The sequence below is a fragment of the Megalopta genalis genome, unplaced genomic scaffold (genome assembly GCF_051020955.1).
Source record: "Megalopta genalis isolate 19385.01 unplaced genomic scaffold, iyMegGena1_principal scaffold0050, whole genome shotgun sequence".
Taxonomy (NCBI): Eukaryota; Metazoa; Arthropoda; class Insecta; order Hymenoptera; family Halictidae; genus Megalopta; species Megalopta genalis.
Window position 1 is genome coordinate 948,735 of NW_027476119.1, and position 23,250 is coordinate 971,984.

At 36.9% G+C, this 23,250-nt stretch overlaps 6 protein-coding genes across 8 annotated transcripts in view; 3 read left to right on the plus strand and 3 right to left on the minus strand.

Moving 5' to 3' along the window:
* The window catches only part of kay (transcription factor kayak), a 59,094-nt gene extending 53,913 nt beyond the window's left edge, over positions 1–5,181 (plus strand). For all 3 annotated transcript variants that reach the window (XM_033481383.2, XM_033481384.2, XM_033481385.2), the window contains exons 2-3: positions 3,354–3,791; positions 4,299–5,181. In XM_033481383.2, coding sequence (XP_033337274.1) covers positions 3,354–3,791; positions 4,299–4,877 — 1,017 coding nt within the window. In that variant the 3' untranslated portion in view covers positions 4,878–5,181. The remainder of the gene's footprint in view (positions 1–3,353; positions 3,792–4,298) is intronic.
* A 1,828-nt stretch (positions 5,182–7,009) lies between these two features.
* Positions 7,010–11,822, minus strand: mRRF2 (mitochondrial ribosome recycling factor 2). The gene is made up of 4 exons (XM_033481380.2): positions 11,636–11,822; positions 9,774–11,545; positions 7,613–7,759; positions 7,010–7,242 (listed from the first exon to the last, which is right to left on the minus strand). Exons 1-4 carry the CDS (start codon positions 11,778–11,780, stop codon positions 7,078–7,080), a joined length of 2,229 nt encoding a protein of 742 aa, XP_033337271.2. The 5' UTR covers positions 11,781–11,822; the 3' UTR covers positions 7,010–7,077.
* LOC117226738 (uncharacterized) lies at positions 7,755–9,583 on the plus strand. The gene is made up of 3 exons (XM_033481381.2): positions 7,755–8,259; positions 8,349–8,498; positions 8,604–9,583. The coding sequence occupies exons 1-3, from the start codon at positions 8,137–8,139 to the stop codon at positions 9,561–9,563; spliced, it is 1,233 nt and encodes a 410-aa protein (XP_033337272.2). The 5' UTR covers positions 7,755–8,136; the 3' UTR covers positions 9,564–9,583.
* A 65-nt stretch (positions 11,823–11,887) lies between the features above and the next one.
* mRpS18A (mitochondrial ribosomal protein S18A) lies at positions 11,888–12,807 on the minus strand. Its single transcript, XM_033481386.2, has 4 exons — positions 12,642–12,807; positions 12,380–12,513; positions 12,176–12,299; positions 11,888–12,073 (listed from the first exon to the last, which is right to left on the minus strand). The coding sequence occupies exons 1-4, from the start codon at positions 12,742–12,744 to the stop codon at positions 11,958–11,960; spliced, it is 477 nt and encodes a 158-aa protein (XP_033337277.2). The 5' UTR covers positions 12,745–12,807; the 3' UTR covers positions 11,888–11,957.
* A 3,618-nt stretch (positions 12,808–16,425) lies between these two features.
* On the plus strand, positions 16,426–17,766 carry Sec13 (nuclear pore and COPII coat complex component secretory 13). The gene is made up of 3 exons (XM_033481279.2): positions 16,426–16,797; positions 16,908–17,292; positions 17,371–17,766. Exons 1-3 carry the CDS (start codon positions 16,556–16,558, stop codon positions 17,677–17,679), a joined length of 936 nt encoding a protein of 311 aa, XP_033337170.1. The 5' UTR covers positions 16,426–16,555; the 3' UTR covers positions 17,680–17,766.
* On the minus strand, positions 17,760–23,177 carry tst (superkiller complex helicase subunit twister). The gene is made up of 11 exons (XM_033481277.2): positions 22,498–23,177; positions 22,106–22,415; positions 21,360–22,011; positions 21,073–21,304; positions 20,750–21,003; positions 20,547–20,679; positions 20,194–20,472; positions 19,163–20,064; positions 18,654–19,012; positions 18,399–18,577; positions 17,760–18,330 (listed from the first exon to the last, which is right to left on the minus strand). The coding sequence occupies exons 1-11, from the start codon at positions 22,525–22,527 to the stop codon at positions 18,001–18,003; spliced, it is 3,660 nt and encodes a 1,219-aa protein (XP_033337168.2). The 5' UTR covers positions 22,528–23,177; the 3' UTR covers positions 17,760–18,000.
* Between the last annotated feature and the right edge of the window lie 73 nt (positions 23,178–23,250).

Consider the following 23,250-nt stretch of genomic DNA (forward strand, 5'->3'; position numbering starts at 1 on the left):
AGATAATTGCATGCAAAAATTGTTTCAATGTAACAGCATTAATACATTATTAGCCTACATTTGTCAGGAGTCTGGACGATTATAGATTATAGACGGTAGCGTATACACCTAGATGACAATCAAAGTGTCAACTGTATTACTCATGCTAGCGTGGTAAACCCCAGAAGATTTATTTCGCTGAACCGCTGATAGCTTCATAACGTCATAGTTTCATCAAGAAACGCTATCGAAAGCCTTGTTTCTCACGCTCTGCGAATTCTGCTTCTTGTCCACAACACAGACAAAAGTAAAATCATCCGATGAATGCGCGAAGAAGCGTCCGCGATACATAGAAAGATCTACGTGTCTCAAATAAACACGAATCGTGATCGATAACAAAAAATGGAGGCTCCCGATTCTCCTCTCGTTTCAGAGCCACTAAATCGGAGGAAGTATTAATTTCAATTAGCCATCGGCGTCGTACACAGATCTCGTTCAACCCCTAGCAACAAAGTATATCTAGTGGCACTTCTGAAGCCACTCGGCCGCTATTTTCGTACGTCGGAGAGTAGTCGAGATCGGGCAGGACGTGTAAACAGAATTCGACGATCGTTGATTACACGGGGAAGGGGGATAATCGTTAGGAGCGTCGCGATAATTCATAGTAATTTTAGCGATGATGATGCCGGCGATAATGATGCGCGTACCTTGAAACGTCATTGCGCGAACGATCTATCTGGCTCGTGCGATAGCTTATCGGCTATTGAATCACGGATATTTTTATGGGAAGATCTCGTCGGATTAAGCCATCCGGTGGTATCGCGATCAAGAGAAGGAAAAGATAACATACCTTTTCATCGGCTCTTTGTTTCTTCCTTTCTATCGCGTTCTACATTTCTTTCTGTCTCCGTTTCTATCTTTCTACGCTTTTATTTTCCTATGTTTCTCTTTTTTTTCTACACATTTTTTCTTTTTACATTTCTTGTACTTTCTTCCTTTCCATGTTTCTTCCCTTCTACCTTTCTTTCTTACCGCGTTTCTATTTTTCTACGTCTCTTTCTTCCTACGTTTCTCTTTCTTTCTACATCTTTTTCTTTTTTACATTTCTTGTACTTTCTTCCTTTCTTTGTGTCTTCTCTTCTACATTTCTTTCTTACTGCGTTTCTATCTTTCTACGTCTCTTTCTTCCTACGTTTCTCTTTTTTACATTTCTTGTACTTTCCTCCGTTCCATGTTTTTTCTCTTCTACATTTCTTCTTTCTTTCTACGTTTCTCTTTTTTCTACATTTTTTTCTTTTTTACATTTCTTGTACTTTCTTCCTTTCCATGTTTCTTCTCTACTACATTTCTTTCTTTTTACGTTTCTCTTTTTTCTACATTTTTTTCTTTTTTACATTTCTTGTACTTTCTTCCTTTCCATGTTTCTTCCCTTCTACATTTCTTTCTTTCTACGTCTCTTTCTTCCTACGTTTCATTTTCTTTCTACATTTTTTCTTTTTACATTTCTTGTACTTTCCTTCTTTCCATGTTTCTTCCCTTCTACATTTCTTTCTACGTCTCTTTCTTCCTACGTTTCACTTTCTTTCTACACTTTTTTCTTCTTACATTTCTTGTACTTTCTTCCTTTCCATGTTTCTTCCCTCCTAAATTTCTTTCTTTCAACGTTTCCATCTTTCTACGCGTCTCTCTACCAAAATGTTTTCTTTCTGAATTTATCCTTATCCACATTTTTGTACCTTCATATCTTTCCCTTTTGTTCTTTCTCTTTCTGTTCTCCTCGTTTTTTTTCCTGACTGGGTTGCGTTGCGCAAGTTGCCAGCCATCGAACGAAATCGTTTATTGAAATCGGCTGTTGTCCAACGTTGCTCAACGTCGATAATACAACGAACTTCTTTTATCCGGGCAACACGGAACGAACACGGTGGCCATCTAATGCGCAGTCCAACTCTCGAGGGCGGGCGGTCGACTCGTTCCACAGCTGCCAGGGAAAAACCATTTGTTTCCCAACCGTTTCATGATCTTGTCGCACCTGGCCGAGCCGAGCGTTTACGCTGTTGCACGCTCGTGCTGTGTGTGCAGCCGTTGCTTGTGCTCCGTGCTACCGGTAGCTACAGATAGACGGATAGCTAGATAGATACATAGTCGCAGAGTATTAATGGGCGAGCTTCTCTCAACGTTTCGGCGGCCGTCGAGTTCGCTTGCTTTCCGTGAGTCACCCCGATGCTCTTACTTCTGGGATCGTTGACTTCTTTTTCTTGCAACGGACCACTCGGTTCTTGAGCAATCGGTGTATTCTATGACACATGTTCCTGTTAAGGAAAGTCTGAAATCTGTACCTTAGGCCGGAAAACTACATGCGTGCATCGAAGAGAATTCCGTCACCAGACTGCACCATACGCGTTCAGAATTAGAGAAAAATTAGCTTCGCCAACTATTTTGTCATTTCTTGTCATGTTAATCGCCGAATGTCAACTCCAAAAATTGCCACGATATCAAAGCCATTTAATTGACGCTAAGTTTGCAGAACGCGTCGAAATGTCGCATTCCGAGTTGTTTAATTTACGATTATCGCAATTATGAGGATACATTTGGACGGAATTTATTCAATAAGTATGTTTCATTGAATGTATATATTATGATAAAGAACGCTACAAATTAAAAATAAGCAATATAATAATTAAGCAATATAAAGTAGCTGCTAAGGAAACTAGGAAGAGTTAAAATTTATCATAGAAAATATGGTTCACATTCTAAAAATCGTAATAACATCCAATTTGTTCAATATAATTACGATCAAAATGCGTATTAACACGTTGAACGCCACGTCATCCATATGTGGGTGATGGCTATGTTTCCGCAGTCTTCGTCCAATTAAAACAGGACTTTGGAGGTAATTCATAGTAATTTTATTTGTAACACAACTACGACGAGTATAGACAATATAAGATAACAATAAAGTACAAAGTAAAGAAAAACAAACATTAAAAATATACTTATACTAACAAATTATAGTTATATTTAAATTTGTTTTTAAAATATTATAACATCTTATTATAGTTAGAATGTAATTCGTTGAAACATTGCAAACACAATTTGGGTGACTCTGGACACTCAGGACAATACGTTATAGTCTTTTGTAAATTTGTTTGTTGCTTCGTGGCGCCGGGAGAAACTCTACCGATTCACGCTGGGCGTTCAACGTGTTAAAACCGGCTTAAAAATTTGTGTCACATGTGACCCGATGCGGCACTGAACGCGTCAAACAGTGGATCTTCTAAATCGATGAAAGTACCGTATCTGGTGAAATAGAGGAACGAAAACGACAAGTCCGAAGGATGTTGAGATTAATATAAAACCGTTGTTTGTCATTGCAGTTGGTATCCTTGGACGGTCTGCACAGCGGAGTGCCGACCAGAACGACGCCGACGCTGACGCCGACGACGCTCCGCAGTATCGAGCAGACGTTCTTGGAGCTGACCAGCGAGTCAGCGTCGCACAGCCGCGAAGCCGGGTTCGTGCCGCCGCTGGTCGAACCATCGCAGCCGACCCCGGCGCAGACCCAGAACACGGCGGCGCATCACATAATCACGACCAGCGCCGCCCCGGTGGCAGCCAACACCACCCTCGTGGAGTCCCATCAAACACAGCCGCAGCAGCCAGCCAGGCGCAACATGGGCGGCAGAAGGCCCACGAGAACGATCGGGATGACCCCGGAGGAGGAGGAACGGCGACAGATCCGCCGGGAGAGGAATAAAATGGCAGCAGCGAGGTGCCGCAAGCGAAGAATGGACCACACCAATGCCCTGCTAGAAGTGAGTATCCCCATTTCCATCTCCGGATCTTGATTCTTTTCTATCTCAGCTGATCTTCTCCAGGACGTGATCTTTAGCAGCTTGGAGTACCTGTTAACAACAGCTTGTTTTTAAAAGAAAACGAAGGCAGATGGCTAGCTTGATGTTGCTCTGCTTTCAGTTAATTTTTGATACGGTTAAGAGTTCAGCGTAGCCTCTCAAGATATAGTTTCGCCAACGGACAAACCCCAGATGACGGCTGAGAACTCGAAGTTGTGCACATACTGATATGACACGTGTTTAGAAAATTAGGGATCTTTAAGTATTGGAGGCAACTCAAGATCGTCCTGTTATCTTAAAGAACAAGGGTGGTGGTCCTTTCTGATGAGAGGCCCATGATCGATCTCTCGGCACTTGTCCCAGAACCGTTGAGGAATGGGATCCTAAATTTTTCTAACGAATTTTCAAATATACCCTCGAGATTAAAAACAAAGAACCAGTCTAACCAATGTTGTTCTTTTTCCGCAGGAGACTGAGGGTTTGGAGCAGAAGAAACAGAACTTGCAGGAGGAGATCCACCAGCTGCAGCAGGCCAAAGAGGAGCTGGAATATATTTTAGAGGCCCACCGCGCCGTTTGTCGACGTCACTCCGCGTCTCCCCCGGATGTGAAGCCCGTGATAAAGTCAGACCTGGCGACCGAGGATCAATTCACCGAGAACGATAACACGATGGGCAAACAGGACACGTTGAACGCGAACATGAGACCGAACCGACCGAACTCGTTGCCGGTCGGATTCGACAACAACAACCGACCGAACTCGCTGCCGATCTTTACCGAGCCGAAAGAGAGACCGGACACGTTACCGTTCAAGACGGTAGAAACACCGGCATTCATGAAACCATCGATGGACGTGGCGGGAATGCCGATCACAACCCCAACCAGCGGCATACCGTTCAATTTCGAGTCGTTGATGGAAGGCGGCACTGGTCTCACGCCAGTCTCAACGCCCATGATCCCGTCCTGCTCGTCGCAGCAGAGGAACAACCTGTCCGCCGTAGATCTTAGCTCCCCAGATGCGAATCCACCGAAGCTGGTGAGCTTGTGACGCCAGGAGGACCTCGAGTACGGATCAAATGAAGACGATCCGGAATGAATGGGGTCACGTCTCTTGCTATTGATACTTGTGCGGATTAATCGTAGAATTGTACAGAATACGAGAACGAAGAAACCGGAAGAGAAGGAGAATGGTGATGATGAAGATGATAATGAGGAGGAAGAGGTACCATGACGCGAAAGGAACCTTGACGAATTTTTTTTCCACATCACCCAGTTGTTGCCATACGTCGACTATCGCGAGAAAACTATTGATCTTGTTGGGCAGTATTAAACGGGAGACCCTCTGCAACGTATTTGTCTTTTTCCTTCATTGTTGCGTGTTCTGCTAGCGAAGCACCGTGCGTTCCCCGCCCAAAACCGGGCAACGCCGCGTAACCGGATGCATTTTTATTAAAACGATATTGGAAACATTGATTCGCTGTTTGTTTAATATAAAACGGCTCGACGAGAAACGGCCGCTGCGAGTCGCGTGTCGTACAGCGGAAGACAGATACGATGCAATATAAGGATGTCGTTGCACTCTCTGTACCACTGATCGCATTCGACGAGCGCGCGATTCGCGAAAAACGGTTACCCTTGTCATGAGATTCTGGTACCCTATTTGCTTTTTGATCGATCATCGAGCAAACTGTTTTCTATTTCTTATGGTCCAATGGTGAGGAAATTTTCGATTCGTTTTCGAGGCTGGAGAGAGATAAAGAGAGTTTTCTTGTAGTCGCGTTTCAGAGGCGTGCATCGGTAGCCGGGGAGTATGTTCGTCGAGCGAAGTATTCTTTTTTTTCTTCATACGAAGCTCAAGAGAAAAATACGGCGATCTCAATGCGACAAGAACGTTTCAAAATAGAAAATTAATTATGTAACTCGGTGAAAACGTGAACGAGCACGACATTTATCGAACGAGTATCTGAAACAGCTGGTTCTTAACGAAATTCCGAGTACGCTGTATTTTTGACCCTCTCGGGCAGACAGTCGCGGACGATAACGGTTATCTGCACGCGCAAGTGATATGTAATTGTATTTAAACTCGTAACGTTTCACGCAAACAAATTAGGATGTAACGACGAGCATATTAATAAGATTGTCACGTTCTTTTTTTTCTCTTTTTTTCTTTCTTTTTATAAGAAATCGAATTTAAGTCGAAGAAATTTTATACTATTACGGTAATTGTCCACGGAACGAGAACCGTGTGCAAGATTTTTTAAGGCAATCGATTATAGAGCTCAAAACCTTACGTAGAATAAGAACCATCGTCTTTGAATTGCGCCCAACCATCCGATTGTGTGTGTCGCACAATTCAAAGGTAATTCGAGCGGCTCAACGGCGACGAGGTGTACACAGGGTGTGCCTAAGTTGTTGCATCATCGTTGCAAGGAGTTATCTGGTAGCACGATTTAGGAACAGTGTACAGGATCTATGTACAGTAACTGTACATTTCATTGAATTTTTGCCTTGGAACTCGTCCTCCGAGCCGTTCCTATGCAATATTACGAGAAGATTTCTGTGCAACTGACATGTTTGCAAATCTCATCCCATTTTTAACATTTAATCCCTCCATACATATAATAATATATACGCATACATATATTTTACTATGTATGACATTTTTGCATGATCTTAAGCAATATTAATATATTTATGCGCGATGGTCGATTGCGAGGCCGGTCGTGAACTTTTGCAGAACCTAAATCTTTATTTTCTCTCTTGGATCCAAGCTCGTCGAGGATTTGCGTGCCCAACTTCCACGATTCGGCCCCGCAATCGGTGACCACGAACGACGATCATATAAGAAAGATTGTAACGCACCATTGATAATGCTGCAATATATTTTGATTAGATTGAACGATTAAAACATGAAGCTGAACATGTAATTAGTCAAGAATAATATAACGACGTGTTTCAATCGTACGAATCGTTACTCCATCGCTGTCTTCGTAGTCGTATGCCCGACGAAGACGGTGCTGTTTTCGAAGGTAACCGTACGGTGATACGTGCAAATAATTTTTACGTTAGAATGACCGAATTTACATCTTTGTAAAGTTGAACTGCTGATTTCTTAATACACAAGATTTAAAAAAAAAAATAACGTGATAGGTGTTCAAAAGATTAATTGTTTTCCTATCGTCAAGGTTAACCATTTATTTCCAGTTCTGTTAATGTTCTATGTATTTCACACCGACTCTAATAATCTCCTAACCGAACCCTGTGATCCTCTTAATCGCTTCCGCTTCGCTGCTCGAATCCAGCGGTTCGTAGTGATCAAATTCTAAAGAAAATGTTGCGTGGCCTGACGACAGTATCCTCAGCGTTGTCGAGTAGCCTAAGAGCTCGGCTAGCGGGGCAAAGCACTTGATCACCTGTATATAGAACGCACATTAACATTTTAGGTTTCCAAGGATGGGAAAGCACAAGTAGGTCGTACAGTCGTGTAGAAGTTGGCAAACTATGAGAGAAAATTGTTTAGGAACCAATTAAAATAAACTTCCTGAGACAGATAAAAATATGAAAGGTAGGTCTTGAATTTGATTTACATTATTGACTTACACTAACTAGATATTTGTACATTAATTACATAACTTTTACATACAAAAAAATTATATGGTGCTGCCATTTTAGAATTAGTTAGATCTCTCGGATCACGAGTGCTGTTTTTAAAGTTACTATGGCGAAGGAAACAGCTCCGATGCTACTAGACATATAAATCAGATGCCTAAAAGTCTTAATTACCTTGTTCTGACCGCGTACACCGATATCTTGTATTTCTGCCCGCCTCTTCGGGAGATCTCCTAGGACACCGGATGAGTATTCTTCATCCACCACAATCTCCAGCTTCATTATCGGCTCCAACAGTTGAATCGAGCTCTTCTGCATCAACTAAATGTATAATATTTTACAAAATTGGCTAGCTAATCAAAACCAATGGGACACTATCTTTAAAACGTTTTTTTTTCTCAATTTCTCATTATTTTCTCAATATTTTAGTATTTCACATTTACAATTTATCCATAATCATGGATAATGTCCAATAAAGGAATTGCATCGACAAATTGTTGATTACTCTGTGTTAAAAAAAATTGACTGGCGTGGGAAAAGCATAGCTACCAGTACGAATCGTTCTTCATATCGAATCTAGCCTCGCTTTTTCGGCAGCGAGGCAGTCGGTAAACAAACAAGCGAACAGAAAGATGTAAATTTTACGGAGTAAATTCACATTAATGATTCCCAATTTGGACAAATAATTTCGAGGTTTAATGGTTGCTGGATATGTCTCCCTACTGTACAGCATCAGCGACAAGCCATTAGAGTACTGGAGCAAACATCAATCTCAGTCGGGTCGTATTCGTAAAATCCTCGATTCAGATTTGCTGGAAAATGTACGTTCATCGACGCGAAGGTTAAATAACCTTATTGCCCGATTAATTCTATGCGGTACTAATTAATATCAACCGGAAACAATCGGCAGGTCATTGAGGTACAGGACTTGGAACAACCTAACGACTATGGAACCTCTATTCTTTGTCCGCCTGATCCGTCACAATTTCTTAATATCGAATTACCGATTCTAGTCATCGTGATAAGAAACCTGAACTTACACTGTCGCTTACAAGTACAGGTAAATAAGATCATAAAATTATATCGGATATAATTGAAATGAATCAGTCACTTGCACTAATTGGTAGGTTTAGTTTTAACTAATACGTAACCGGTTGAACCGCAGGTAGTGGACACCCAAAACTGTCTGCATCATTTTCAATTTACCAATGCGGAATCCGAGAGGTACAACTCCAGGGGTGTAATATGTCGTGTGAGGGTGAAACTAGAAACCGGATGGAACAAATTAGAACTAAATTTATCGCAATTAACACAAACTGCCTTCAATAGCATTTATGCTTTCACGCAGAGACTACAGATATATGGCAACTGCCGTCTTAGGAGGATCTATTTCATAGACAAGCACTATGACCATCAAGAGGTATCTCCTGAACTTTACCATAACTTCCTGGATGCCTACATGTTGAAATGGGGTATCCACGGTGTAGACAAATCAACCCAAACCAATACCAAGAGAACCAAAAGCAGAATTAGAGAGACTAACAATCAAAAGAACTCGACCAAGGTTTTTAACGAAGGCAATGCCTACACCGAAGGAAACACTGATATCAAGGGTACCAAACAGAAACTGATCGATCAGAATTTTCTGCGAAATTTGCAGATCAAGAACGATTTATTGATTAACGACTTCTTCGATCGACAATCTGGCAAGTTACCGCGGGCGACAGAATTTAAACAACATGCGAAGTTAAAGCGTTATGCTTTTCGGATGATTGACACGACCCCCAAGTGCTACGATATAATATCAGACGATACATTCAAAAAGATCAATATTCTCAAAACTCTCACGGATACACAGTCACCCAACGAGGACATAATAAAAAAAGAAGAGACTGCAAGAAGTATGCAAGAAAAATGGCAGCATAGATACTATCTGCGTCACGAAGAGGCAAAGAGCTGTGATCCAATCAAACATAATGTGAAAAGGACCATGCTGGACCGTAAACCTAAGTCTATGTTAATTTTGTCAGAAGCGAAGGATTATAATGAAATTAGAAAAGTTGTACAGCCTAAGAAAGTAAGCTTGACGATCAAACATCAAGATAGCAACATGTTTGTCAAATAAATGCGGAGATATTTACAGTATATGTATTTTCATTTAAACTCAGGAGATATTCTAGTCTAGAATATTATATTTTCGACTAACTTTAAATTCTTCTATGTTTGTACATCATAATATAGAATGTTTAGTATAGAATCATATAGAATCATAAATAGAAGGTATGCATTTTAAAACTGTAGGCTACTTGAATTCCTATTAGAGAAGTAAAATTACCTTTCTGATACACTGGGCAACAGCAGCAGTAATGATCGTTGGTGCAGTACCAAATTTGTATTCCAACCAATGTAACTTTACCCCCATGTTTATAACTGGGAAGCTTAGCTTTGGTCCATGCAAAAGAACTGATTGCACACCAGTTTTGACAGCTTTCATTATCCTCAAAGGTATGGCATCAATGTTTTCAATGCAATCTGGTGATCTGTCTAGTAACAAAGGCTGAATTTCCTGATAATTTGGAATCAATGATATGGTTACAGTTACTGAATGTTTACTTTTTCCTATTTGGTATTCAGACGTGATGGTATCTTTAATAGAGTTTGTTATTGTCTCCCTGTAAGCGATCTGCAGTGGTCCTAATTCTGCATCAATTTTAAATTCTGATCTGATTCTTTCTTTGATAACTTCTAGGTGCAATTCACCCATACCAGCAAGCACAATTTGTCCAGTTTCACTGTCTTGAGTTACTCTTAAACTTGAATCTTCTCTTTCTAGTTGCTGCAGAGCAGAGTCCAAAGCTGCTTGAGTAGAAATTGATGGTGCTTCTATTGAACAAAAGAAAACGGGCTCTAGTATTCTCGAATTGGAAGTAAAAAATTTCTCCACATCTTTTGATTCAATATCTTTTTGTGATGCCAGCTTTGTTTTGGCTCTATTGGCTGCTGATGCATTGGTTGTCACTAAATCACCAGTTCTGGTACTTTTCAATCCTGCTACTGCTGCAATGTTACCATTATTAATTTTGGGTACCTCTTCGTAGTCATCTGCACAAGCAACATATAATTTGCTAACTTGTTCAGACACTTCTTTTTGAATGTTATATATTTTTGAATTTTTCTCCATGACTCCAGTGTAAATTCTGAAGAAGGTAATAGGTCCCTTCCGTTCATCATGAACAACTTTAAATACTCTGGCAGACAAACGTTCATCAAAAGAACGATAATACTTTAAAGATTTATTCTTATCAGGAGATGGTAGATATAAAAGGATGCTGTCCATTAAAGGTTGCACACCCATGTTCTTATACGAACTACCTAAGAGTACAGGAACACCTTTCATATTTATAGTAGCCCTGTACAAAGAGTCTATCAGCAATTGTGGAACAATAGTGTCCAAAGACTCTTGTTCAATAATTACATCTGCTAGTTTGTCATCCATGTTAGAAAGTTTATCAGTTAATTGTCTACGCTTCTCAACTGCCATTTCCCACAAACTCTTGTTGTCTTTACCAGATAATTTTTGTTTTGTAAATTTCAAACCCTTATCATCTTTAGCAAAAATCATTTTTTCTAATGTAATCACATCCACTATGCCTTCTAGAAGGCCTTGATGTTTGATGGGAAATTGTATAGGTAGTGCCTCTATATGTAATTTAGATTCAATAGATTTGACACTTGCTTCGAAATTTGCGTCTGGTCTATCCATTTTATTTACGTAAACAATTTTTGGTATTTTGTATTTATCAGCCTGTTGATACACTGTCAACGTTTGAGCCTCCACACCTGCGGAACCATCAAGTATAATTACTGCTCCATCTAACACTCTCAAAGTTTGTTCTACTTCCATGGTGAAGTCAATATGCCCAGGCGTATCTATTAAATTAATACGGTGATTTTTCCATTCAAATGTTACCGCTGCAGAAGTAATAGTTATACCACGATCGCGTTCTTGTTTCATATAATCTGTCACTGTATTACCATGATGTACTTCCCCCATAGAACTAATAAGACCGGAATAGAATAACATTCTTTCTGTAGTAGTTGTTTTGCCTGAAAAATCATTATTAAGAATCACTCTCGTGACACATAAATCAGAGATTAATAGGTTATATTACAAACGTATATTAAAACAGAACGAACCGGCATCGATGTGCGCCAAAATTCCGATATTACGGATTTTTGAAACTTCATGTTCTCTATTTTCACTATTCACTTTCGAATTCTTTTGTGCATACCGTTTCTGAAATTTACACCACGAAGTTGTTATTAACCTACGTTTCAACATGACTCTTCCAACCTATTCAGTTACATACTACATAATCAGTCGATACATACACCCATGAAACGATACCACATACGACACTTGATGATAGAAAAATAATAATCGCGAAGTTTATATAATGAAAATACTTAATTTATTTATGGTCTAATGAAACATACATTTATTGAATTTTTCTATAAATTACAAATATCTAACTCTAATAGTTTCTTCATCATAATATGTATTAAACTTTCTCCAACTCCCTTTATTTGAAGGATCATAGTACTTTCCTTTAGAACACCTTTTTGGCATTAACCCTGGAAGTAATAGAACAATGTAAATACGCTTTGATGTCAGTCTATCTCTAATCTCAAATAGAAACAAATTAATTATAAATTAATTATTTATTATTATTTTACCTGCACTTTGAGCCATTAAAATCATTGTAGAAATTCTTTTTTGTTGCACTTTGCACAGACCAGTAATTCTACGTGGTAGTATACAACCATCTGATCTTATGAACTGACTAAGTATAAGAACATCCTAAAAAAGTTTTTAATTTACTAGAAAGTATTAAAAATTAAGATATTTTAATTTCTTAAAATTCGAAAATGAGCTCCTACTGTGTGCTTAATATTGAGACCCGCAGAACACACTGGACAGGCTCCATGTTTAGGTTTTAGGAATAGCTTTTCTTTTTCATCCGGTTTTATTACTGCTTCAATTATTAAATTATTCCCTTCTTTTCTCTCAATAACTGCAAGGAAAATTAACTTGAATGTTTATTCTGTAGCATAGGTTTAGAAATTTAATTCATAGAATCAGGATATACTACAACTAATATTTTCATATTGTTTTTATTAAAAACCAATGGATTTTGCTCACTTTCTTTAAGATAGGTCGTAGCAGACAGTGAAATATTTCGGTTTTGTGTCGGCAATTGTATGTTTCTTCCAATATTTTTAACGAACCAAAACAACGCAGACATTTTGGTTAGGTACTAGGTACGTACGCACTGCAAAAGAAAACATACAGTATTAAACACATCATATGTATGTACAGAAATGGGACCTATATATTCCTGTACGCTTTTCTTACTCCCTAAGCTAGCGCGCACATTCCCACTATTTTACTGGACTTCCAATCCGCAATGAATCTTGCTTAAGCAGTGAATTGTCAGCCAATCATAGTAGACAAAATTTCCATACCGGCCCTCACTAACAGATCATGCTGCGGCCTCGAGGGTGTGCAGAAGTAGATCCAATTACTGAATATTACATAACTGGTCACAGATCAACAGAATATGACTTTTATTCTCACGTTAGGTATGTCATATTCTTCAAGCACAATATGTACTCCATGATTATTATTTGATATGATTTTCAGGTTAAATTTATAGATGTCGCAGAAACGCGACAAATAGTACCACAGACTATAGGAGTATACTTGACACTCGATGTATTATTTTGTTACCAAACATGTGGAGAAGTTTATGCTTATTCATTCGTATTTTATGATTTAGAAACCACAAATACATACAGCGTGTATATTCACAAACGATTCTTTTAAATCTGTAACTGAAACTTTTACGAATTTCGAAATGTGTGTTAACGAAATAATTTTTCGAAATATTTGTGCTTTAAAAGTTCTTCTGTAGCTCGAGTTCTGTTAGCTACTTTTATTTGTACATTAGATCTTAAAGCAGACGAGAAAGTATTAGAAGATATCATTAGGAAAAGAAATTCTTATAATTATACTATATGTATAATGATTCTTTGATACATTGATGCTTTAAACATCACTCTGTAAGTTTGACATTATTAATTATTTATTTTATTATCTTATTTATTTTATTTTATTTTATTTTCATATATATTAAACATTAAAACACAAGCTGCAACAATTTCTCGAAATATTCATGCTCGAAAAATTACTCCATATTTCTAACTTTGACAGTTATTTTCATTAACAAATTAAATGACAAAATAGCCAGGGGGTGCTTAATCATATTTCTAACAAACAAAATTGTTATAAATATTAAGAAACAAGAAATGATAAAGTTCTTAATGATCGATTTGTGCAATTAAAATTCTTTTGTTATTTAATCCTCGTTCGTATTTTTTATGAAAATATTATGTGAGAAAGTAGTCTCCCGAGCACTGATAGCTTCCTTGCAAAATAAATTGTTACAAACATGAAATAATTAAAAATAATCGAAATTATCGATCGTTGTAGAGGAGCCCTCTTGCAGAAGTGATCTGACTAAGGGTGAACCTTCAGGATGACCAATACTGACCTAGTTCTGACCACTACTGATCCAATCCTGTGGTCAGCAATGCTCATCCTATTAGATACTTCTGGTGGTCTTTTTAAATATACAATGTTACCCTTTTATTTATTTTTGTTTTGTATTATAGGTATTTAGAGTTACGATATTGATTTCAACGTATCTTACCTTCTCCCAATTTAAACGAATTCTCCAAAAAACAAATTGTAGTTTTCTTCTTAATTATAATATCTTATTCAACATTTTCCTTATTTCACAAAATATTATCTTCAATTTCATCATGAATTTACCTTTTCGAAATGGAAATAAATTGTTTTGTTTGTAATTTTAAATGTTATACGGAAATTTCTGTATTTTTTCTGGTGCTGCTAGTCCTCTCCCGATGCTGCTTCATCCCTCCTGCCGCAACTTTTCTTTCCTATTACGGCACCTTCTGTCCTACTTTCGTTTACTTCATCTTACTTCGAATTACAGAGCCAATGTTACATCGAAATGTGGAATAGCATGCTCCTCTTCCAATTAGTAGATGTCTCAACTTTATGAGTACAGTAACTACATACTTTCAGGAAATTGTGTATTTTATATCCAGTTAGCGGGTACTGCACAATAAATCGCGTTTTCTGTATGAATTTAATTGCCATTATACTTCTTATTTAAGTAACTCAAATAGATCACAATCACGCAAATTTAATTCTGTATCGTTGATCGCGCTCGAACGACCTTGATCGTGAAGAGGAGAGTAGATTTAGAACAGTTTTAGACCTGATTTAAGATAGGCTTAGAGCACTTTCACGACAGATTTAAAGCAGATTAGGAAAAGATTTAGAGCAGATTTGGAGCTGATTTAGGACAGATTTGGAACACATCTAGAGTGGATTCAGAACTAACTTAGGGTAGATTTAGAGGAGATTTAGAGCAGGTTTAGGGCGGTTTTAAACCTGATTTAGAGCAGATTTGGAGCAAATTTAGACCATGCATAGGGTAGATTAAAGCAGATTTAGACTAATTTAGGATGTAATTGGAACATACTTAGAGCAGATTTACAGCAAACATAGAGCAGATTAAAGGCACATTTAGAGTAGATTTAGGGCAGACTTGGAACACAAGTTTTAGGGCAGATTTAGGACGGATTTAGAGTAGATTTAGAGCAGATTTAGAGCGGATTTAGGGCAGGTTTTGGATCAGTTTTAGGGCAGGTTTAGGGCAGGTTTAGGGCCGTTTTAGAGCAGATTGCTCTAAATCTGCTTTAAACCAGCTCTAAATCTGTCCGAAATCTGTCCTAAATCCCTTCTAAACATGTCCTAAATCTGCCCCGAATCTGCTCTAAGTAGGCTCTAAATCTGCTCTAACTATGCTCTAAATCTACTCTATGCATGGTGTAAATCTGTTCCAAATCTGCTCTAAATCAACTCTAAACCTGTCCTAACTCTGCTCTAAATCTGTCCGGAAACTGCCCTAAATATGCTTTAAATCGGCTCTAAGCATGCTGTATATCTGCCCTATATAAGCCCTAAATCTGCTCTAAATTTGTTTTAAGTATGCTCTGAATCTGATCTAATTCTGATCTAAATCTTCTGCGCTCGAGCACAATCTTCTGTGATTGAGCTCCATGAACGGTCGAGAATTGAATGCACATAAATGCAAAGAATCTGATTTATTGGAAAAGGAGGAATTATGGCTATTGAATTCGTACAGAAAACGCGAATTATTGAACTGTACGTCCTAACGGGATATAAAATACAATTCCCAAATAGTATGTAGTCGCTGCGTTCTTGTAAAATTAGGAAAATTACTATCGACTGTAAATCTGCTCTAGATTTCCTCTGAATTTGCTCTAAATCTGCTCTAAATGTGAGTCGGAATCAATTGGCGCGAGGCAGCCGAGCTCGCCTGTTATTGGTCTGTAGTTTTCGTTAATAACTCGTAAACAAAGTCGCGGGTTGCATTTGCGCTAAGGAAAAAGTTGCTTCAAATGACCTCAGGCACTCCCCATTTCCGGATTACGAGCATTTTTAGGACTGCCTGTATACATGCTACAGTATGAACTAATTGTAAGTTTTAATCAAGCCGTATCAGCAGGGGGAATGTATATGTATTGTTGGGACCTGAAATAATAAATAATTCAAACGTGACAGCTGTTTAAAGTTGAGGAGTGTATCACAGAATCTCATATGAAATCACATCTATGAAATTTATATACAGTATGTACAATTCATACTGTTTAAATATGAATGGGTATGTGACGTACGTACACCGCAAGCTATATTCTGTGTGTAACGTCGTTGACATTTATACATTTTACATACGCGTGCATGTGTATATACATATGATATGTATACATGCATACGTATGCATTTGTGAAATCTGCGCAAGAGAACTGTGCATATTCACTCAATGCGCATATACCTCCACGCCACGTAAGTGACAGGTACTAGACGATATAACATTGTAACAATTTTGAATACTTGTTTAAGTGTATAATCTGGAATATTGAAGAAGAAACGCTACAACAATGGTGTCCGTTCTAAACACCGTCGATACCGGACACGAGGATATGATCCATGACGCGGAAATGGATTATTATGGTTTGAGGTTAGCAACTTGTTCCAGCGATAATTCAGTTAAAATATTTGATTTGAAAAATGGATCGCAAAGTTTAGTGGCCGATCTTAAGGGTCATGTTGGTCCCGTTTGGCAAGTTGCTTGGGCACATCCTAAATTTGGAAATCTTCTAGCATCTTGCAGTTATGATCGGTATGTTACAATGTTGGTACCTTAGAATTTATTGATATCTTATATTTACTGAAAGCTACTGTTCAATTGAACGATTTGATATTATTCCATTCGTCACTCTGTTATCATAGGAAAGTAATCATTTGGAAAGAATTGGGAGTATGGACTAAAATTTATGAACATACTGGACACGACTCTTCCGTAAACTCGGTAGCCTGGGCACCACACGAGTTTGGACTAATTCTTGCCTGTGGAAGTTCTGATGGTTCACTAACTATTCTCACTAGTAACGGTGACACATGGGATACACAAAAAATTGCAAATGCTCATACCATTGGATGCAATGCTGTAAGTTGGTGCCCTGCTATCGAGCCTAGTTTCGATGCCACAGGAACCCAGAGAAATGGACCAGTAAAAAGATTAGCTACAGGCGGATGTGATAATTTAGTAAAAATTTGGAAAGAAGCAGGTGATAGGTGGATCGAAGAAGATAAGTTAGAAGCACATAGCGATTGGGTAAAAAATCTACTTTATTTTAAGTTAGTTATACATATTGTAAGCACATTTTTCATCATTTCAAATTTTTAAATATAGGTAAGAGATGTAGCATGGGCACCTGCAGTTGGACCTTCTAAAGCTGCCCTAGCTTCTTGTTCACAAGATCGTCGTGTAATTGTATGGACATCGAATGATTATTCTAGTTGGACACCAACTATACTTAATGTTTTCGATGATGTTATATGGAATGTCAGTTGGTCATTGACTGGTGGTATATTAGCAGTTAGCGGTGGCGACAATAAGGTGTCTCTTTGGCGTGAGAATACAGAAGGACAGTGGACCTGTATTTCTGAGACAAACAAGGGCCAAGGGAATCTAAATAATACTGATCAGCGTGCACTGTAATATCTGATAATACAATATAGGATTATTTTGTACCAATAAGCATAAATTAAAATAATTGTTCTACATTAATAACAATCTCATTCCTTATGTTCTCACTTTTATTGCATACCTATACAGAAAGGATTATGTAAAGTAAAATGGAATTACGGTATTTTACATTCATTGTATAAACAAGATCTTATTGTACATTCTCTTAGCACATACTCCATATAGAATGTATAGATTTAAAAAATATAAACATCTTTCCACGAGTAAGTCATATGATCGAAATTCAAATGTTCTATGTGAAATAAATTACTGAACATAAAAGCTGTTTCATGATTAATCTTGTGTATATAAAGATGCGGTGAAAACGATGTCTCTCTTAATAACTGTAGAAGCTTTCTCCATTTTCTCTTTCAAAACAGGATCACCAATAGTCATTGCTGCATTTTTAACATCTCTTAGTGTTTCATTTAACTGTTGAATACATCGTACTATGATACCTTCTTGTACGTCTGTTTTTTCCATTATTTCAGCGAACGACTTTGACTGTGCCCAATCATAAACCACTTCCACTAAACCAAAATTTAGTGATTGTAATGTTGTTAATTGATAGGCTTGTTCTAAAAGCTCTAATTGTTTATATATTTGCTTTAATTCATCGCAACCCTAAATCAGAAACAAGAAATGAGATAAGAATAGCAATTATCATTACGAAAGTATCCTAATAATTATACCTTCTTCAATGATGGTGGAAGATTTGGTTCAACGTTTGTTCGTTGTTGAAATACCACAGTGGACAACAGTGCTGCTATTTCAGCTGGTTGAAGTACCGTTAAAACATTTTTAAGAATAAGTTCCGTAATTAGTAACTCATTACTTCCCATTTGCAAAGCAACTCGACCTTTTAATGCAACTGAAATATACATTTCCATGGTTAATGATTATTTGTTTATAACAATGATTCTTTTCGAACTGACTCTGCATTATACCTCTTTCATCGTTGTCTATGTATCCTAATTCTTTGAGAAGAGCAACAGCGTTCGTATACTCTGGATAAAGACTTAATTCTTCATCACTGAGTCTTAGCTGAAGTTTTTTTCTCTCATTTTCCAATTCACTTCGGTCAAACACTGATTCAAATTGTTCTTCGAAATTTGACATTTGCGCACAGCTCATGTTATCTACCTTTTGTTTCAATTGAAGCAAATGTTGCATTTTCATGCCGACGTCGTAATTCAATTTCATCTCTTCAAAAGGTTCCATAATAGTAGGAATACACGCAGCATTCAAAGACAATGACATCAAGTCTTGCTCAGCAAGTTTATAAGTTGGACCAAGTGGTTCATTCCTAAAAATTATAATAGATTAAAATACAAAACATTCAGAACATAATATATACATTAAAAAATCTACAATTTTTTATTTTTTGTAGTATAAATTATTGTTTCACAAGAAACAAATGGCCTACGTGTACCATTCTAACATTAATGTTGCTTACCTAAATCTCGGAAGTTGCCTCTTCTCCCAATCCGACAGGACCAAAGGATAAGATACCTTAATTTCGAGACTAGTTACTTCTAATACGTTCCATATGGGTATGGTGATTACCTCGCTAGTTGCAACTCCAATGGGCACATATAATTCTTTCTTCGTCAAAGCAACAATATCGTGCCACAGTGTACTCTTAGCTTTAGGAACTCCTAATGACTTGTCTTCAATAGACTTCGATGCTTTTGAATCTTTAAGGATTAATACCCTAAACTGTCTCATACCTTTACTCTGAACGCTACCCAGTAGCAAAGCTAATTTATTATAATGACTTTCAAATGATACAAGCAATACTTTGCCAGGTACTATATTTTTCATCATTTTTTTCTGAGTTTCAAACATCAAGGGTTTCAAATACTGTGAATATTCTATGAATTCAATAGCTGCTCTATAGAAGTCGCAAAGTTTTCTTTGTATCTCGGTCAGAGGCGGTAACTTCGACAGTTTGTCTTCCACTTTTTGCAATTGGGCTTTATAAGAGCTCTGTTTTATGGCTAGTGGAGATTCTTTAAAAGATCTACGTATCATCGCTTCAACCGATACTGCCTCGTTCACTCTTCTCAAATTTAACACCATGGAATATGTAACTTTGAATTTAGATTCTAATTTTTGAGCCTGACCACACATCATGGCATTCAACTCATTATAATGTGGTACCGACGTTCTACACATAACTATAACCATTCCAGCGGTATCGTGGCCTCTACGACCTGCACGTCCAGCCATTTGTATGTATTCAGTAGCATGAAGTATTCGGAAGTTCGTACCGTCAAACTTTTTAATTGAATCAAAAACCACTGTACGCGCTGGCATGTTTACACCCATTGCGAACGTTTCCGTTGCAAACAATAACTACAACATAATAAACATTGAGTAGAATGTAATCTTATACAATTAATCATTTTACTAAAAAATGCCATTTTAACTTTATAAACATTCTAATCATAGTAATAGATAGATAAATCTTAAAGGACAACAAACCTTTACAATTCCATTTTGAAAAAGCATTTCCACTATTTCCTTTAAAATTGGTAATATACCACTGTGATGAATGCCAATACCATTTTGTAGCAGCTCTTGCATCATGAGAACTTGTGGCAAGTGTCTATCAGTGCCTTTCAAATGTTTAATATTATTTTGAAAAAATGTTCTAATAGTATATTTTTCACTTTCACTTGTGAGGTCAACGTTTCTTAACAGAACAGCGCTTTTGTCACATCGTTTACGCGATAACATAAAGACGACCACTGGTAACATGTTCTAAAATTTAAAGAAAAATATACATAATGCACAGTTAAATAATTGATCCTTAAATGAACCCAATTCAATCATACTTTGCTTCTAAGATGACCTATAAAAGCGTTCCATAATACTTGCTCTTGCTTTGAAGTCAAGTGATGATTGTTTGTTCTTTTTATCTCTTTATCTTTATTTTTTAATTCTTTTGAACTGACTGCTTCGCACCATCTATAAATGTATACATAAAAGTTAATACATGAAATATATAATTTGGAATAAATACAATTGTAATCGTTACCCTTCTTGTATAAATTGACCACTTTCATCTAACACTAAAAATTTATTATCTCTTGTTCTACCATCAGTTCCAGTGTACAAGTAATGTTCAAGTGGTACCGGTCTTTTGAGTGTGCTTATCACATACATCTTCTTTTTTTTTATACGACCGACCCAGTCAGCAAATACAAGCGGATTTGGAACAGTTGCAGATAACATTACAATGTTAACTGTTTTTGGTAAAAGAATGACACTCTCTTCCCATACATGACCACGCTGAAATGAGAAAATAGTGAAGTGAAATATTTCACAAAGCGGAAAAGTTGCAGTTAAAGCCATACTTACATCATCGTTATTAATATAATGAACTTCATCAAATATGACGAATTCTAAATCTCTTAAAACTTCAGATGCACAATATAACATAGCTTGTAAAATTTCTGTAGTCATGATGAGACATGAAGCATTTGAGTTAATTTGTAATTCTCCTGTTAATAATCCAACACTATCGAATTTCCTCTTAAACTCTCTGTATTTTTGATTCGATAATGCCTTTATGGGAGATGTATAGATTACCCTAAAAAGCAATTGTAATTAATACAAGTTATATAAACATCGAAACTGTTAAATACCTTGTCATATGCTTCTGACTTAAAGCAATGGCATATTCTGCTACTGTTGTTTTACCAGCTGACGTATGAGCTGCAACAAACACGTTGCAGCTCTCTTCTAACTTCAATATTGCTTGTTTCTGAAAGATATCTAATTCATAAGGAAAACTCATTGCTAGTTCAGGAATACGTTTTTCAAAATCTATTAATGGTGTGGAGACGTCTAATTGTTCAGCCCACACTGACTTCATGTTCTCTGCAGGTTTCGCAGAGATTTGCAAAACAGGAACATTTGTTTCTTCTAATAATGGAACAACATCATCAAATGATGGTTCTTGCACATTCGAAGATTCTTTAATTTCGTCTCCCTCTGTTCCTGTTGGTTCTGGTAACCATAATCCCAGAACATTTCGCTCTTCGTTTACAATAGACATTAAATTAATTTTATCCGCTATTTCTTCAATTTCATTTTTTTCTGATTTAGAAAATTGTTCCTCTTGAGTACTAGCTTCTTTTGGTGTGCAATTGTCACTCTTGAACTCCGTACCAACACTGAATCCTTTTGCCAAAGTTCTTAAATTATTTTCAAAGTCAATTTCTTCCATCAATGAATCCTCTATCATTTTAGGTTCATCAAACCCACCAGGAAAAAATGGAATATTGCTCATATTTCCTACATAAAATATACATACATATTGAATTCAAGAAACTTTACTTTAATTTTATAACATACAACAAAGCAATGACGCAAAATATATTTTTATTACCTCTGATACTTTCAGCAGCAGGTCCTGGTGCACGTGTCATGGACATAGAATTCCTTGCAGTTTCTCCAGCTGATTTTAAAGCTACTTCGCACATTTTCTCATGTTTTCCACTAACAGGATCACAATTAAATCTTAAGGTACTACCAAGAGGTGATATATCAGAGTCCAAAAGGGACAAAATATTAGGTTTCCTCGGCCAATAACACTGTGCATTGTCAAGTTGATATATTGGAAGATTATCCAAACATACAATATATTCTCTTAACTCAGTCTTGATATCTGGCCAAATAGGTGGTAATTCGAGTGGAAACTATAAAATAAAAAATTAATTATGCATACATTCTATTCACATCATTAAGTATCATAAAAATAATATAATAAATGAACAATACCTCTGTCATGATATTATCTTTTACATCCATTTTATTCGAAATATTTAAGTGACATGGACAATAAATCTATATTAATTATTTGGTACATACATTTTAGTTAATTTTTATAACTGTATAAACAATACATTAAATAATAGACAGTAAACAAATATTGAAAGTCGATTTTATGACTGGAAGATGCTATATATGTAGAAACATAAAACTAGTTTTATAAAATAAATGTATTTATAACAATCAAAACGTATTATTATAGCATTATAAACTATGATTCTGATTGCAATATTAATTAAGTGATGTTAAGGTTATGTTTTCAGTCTAATTGTATACATAACTAGCTTCAACTCCTCTACTCTAGGCTACAGCTTCTAAGCTGACGAAGATGGGGGCGGAAATTGAATTGCTCTGATTGGCTGACAATTTAATGCTAAGGCAGCATTCACTGCGGATTGGTTGCGCAGTAAAATGGTGCTTAAAGAGGAAAAAGAACATGTGGGGGTAGGGTTTGGAACTTACTGTACATATATATATATATATGTATATGTAAAAGAAATCTAAACAACAAATGTAAATAGTGCGCTGCAAGAATTCTTTTAGAATTTATTCTTTGATGTTTGAGAGGGTAGATAGAATGTCAATGCATATAAGATTTAAAATTTGATAGAAAGAAAGAAAACAGAGAAAACAACATGATGCGAAAAGAGAAAGAAATCAATACATATCCTGTACCTCTTCTGTATAATAGCTACATCATAT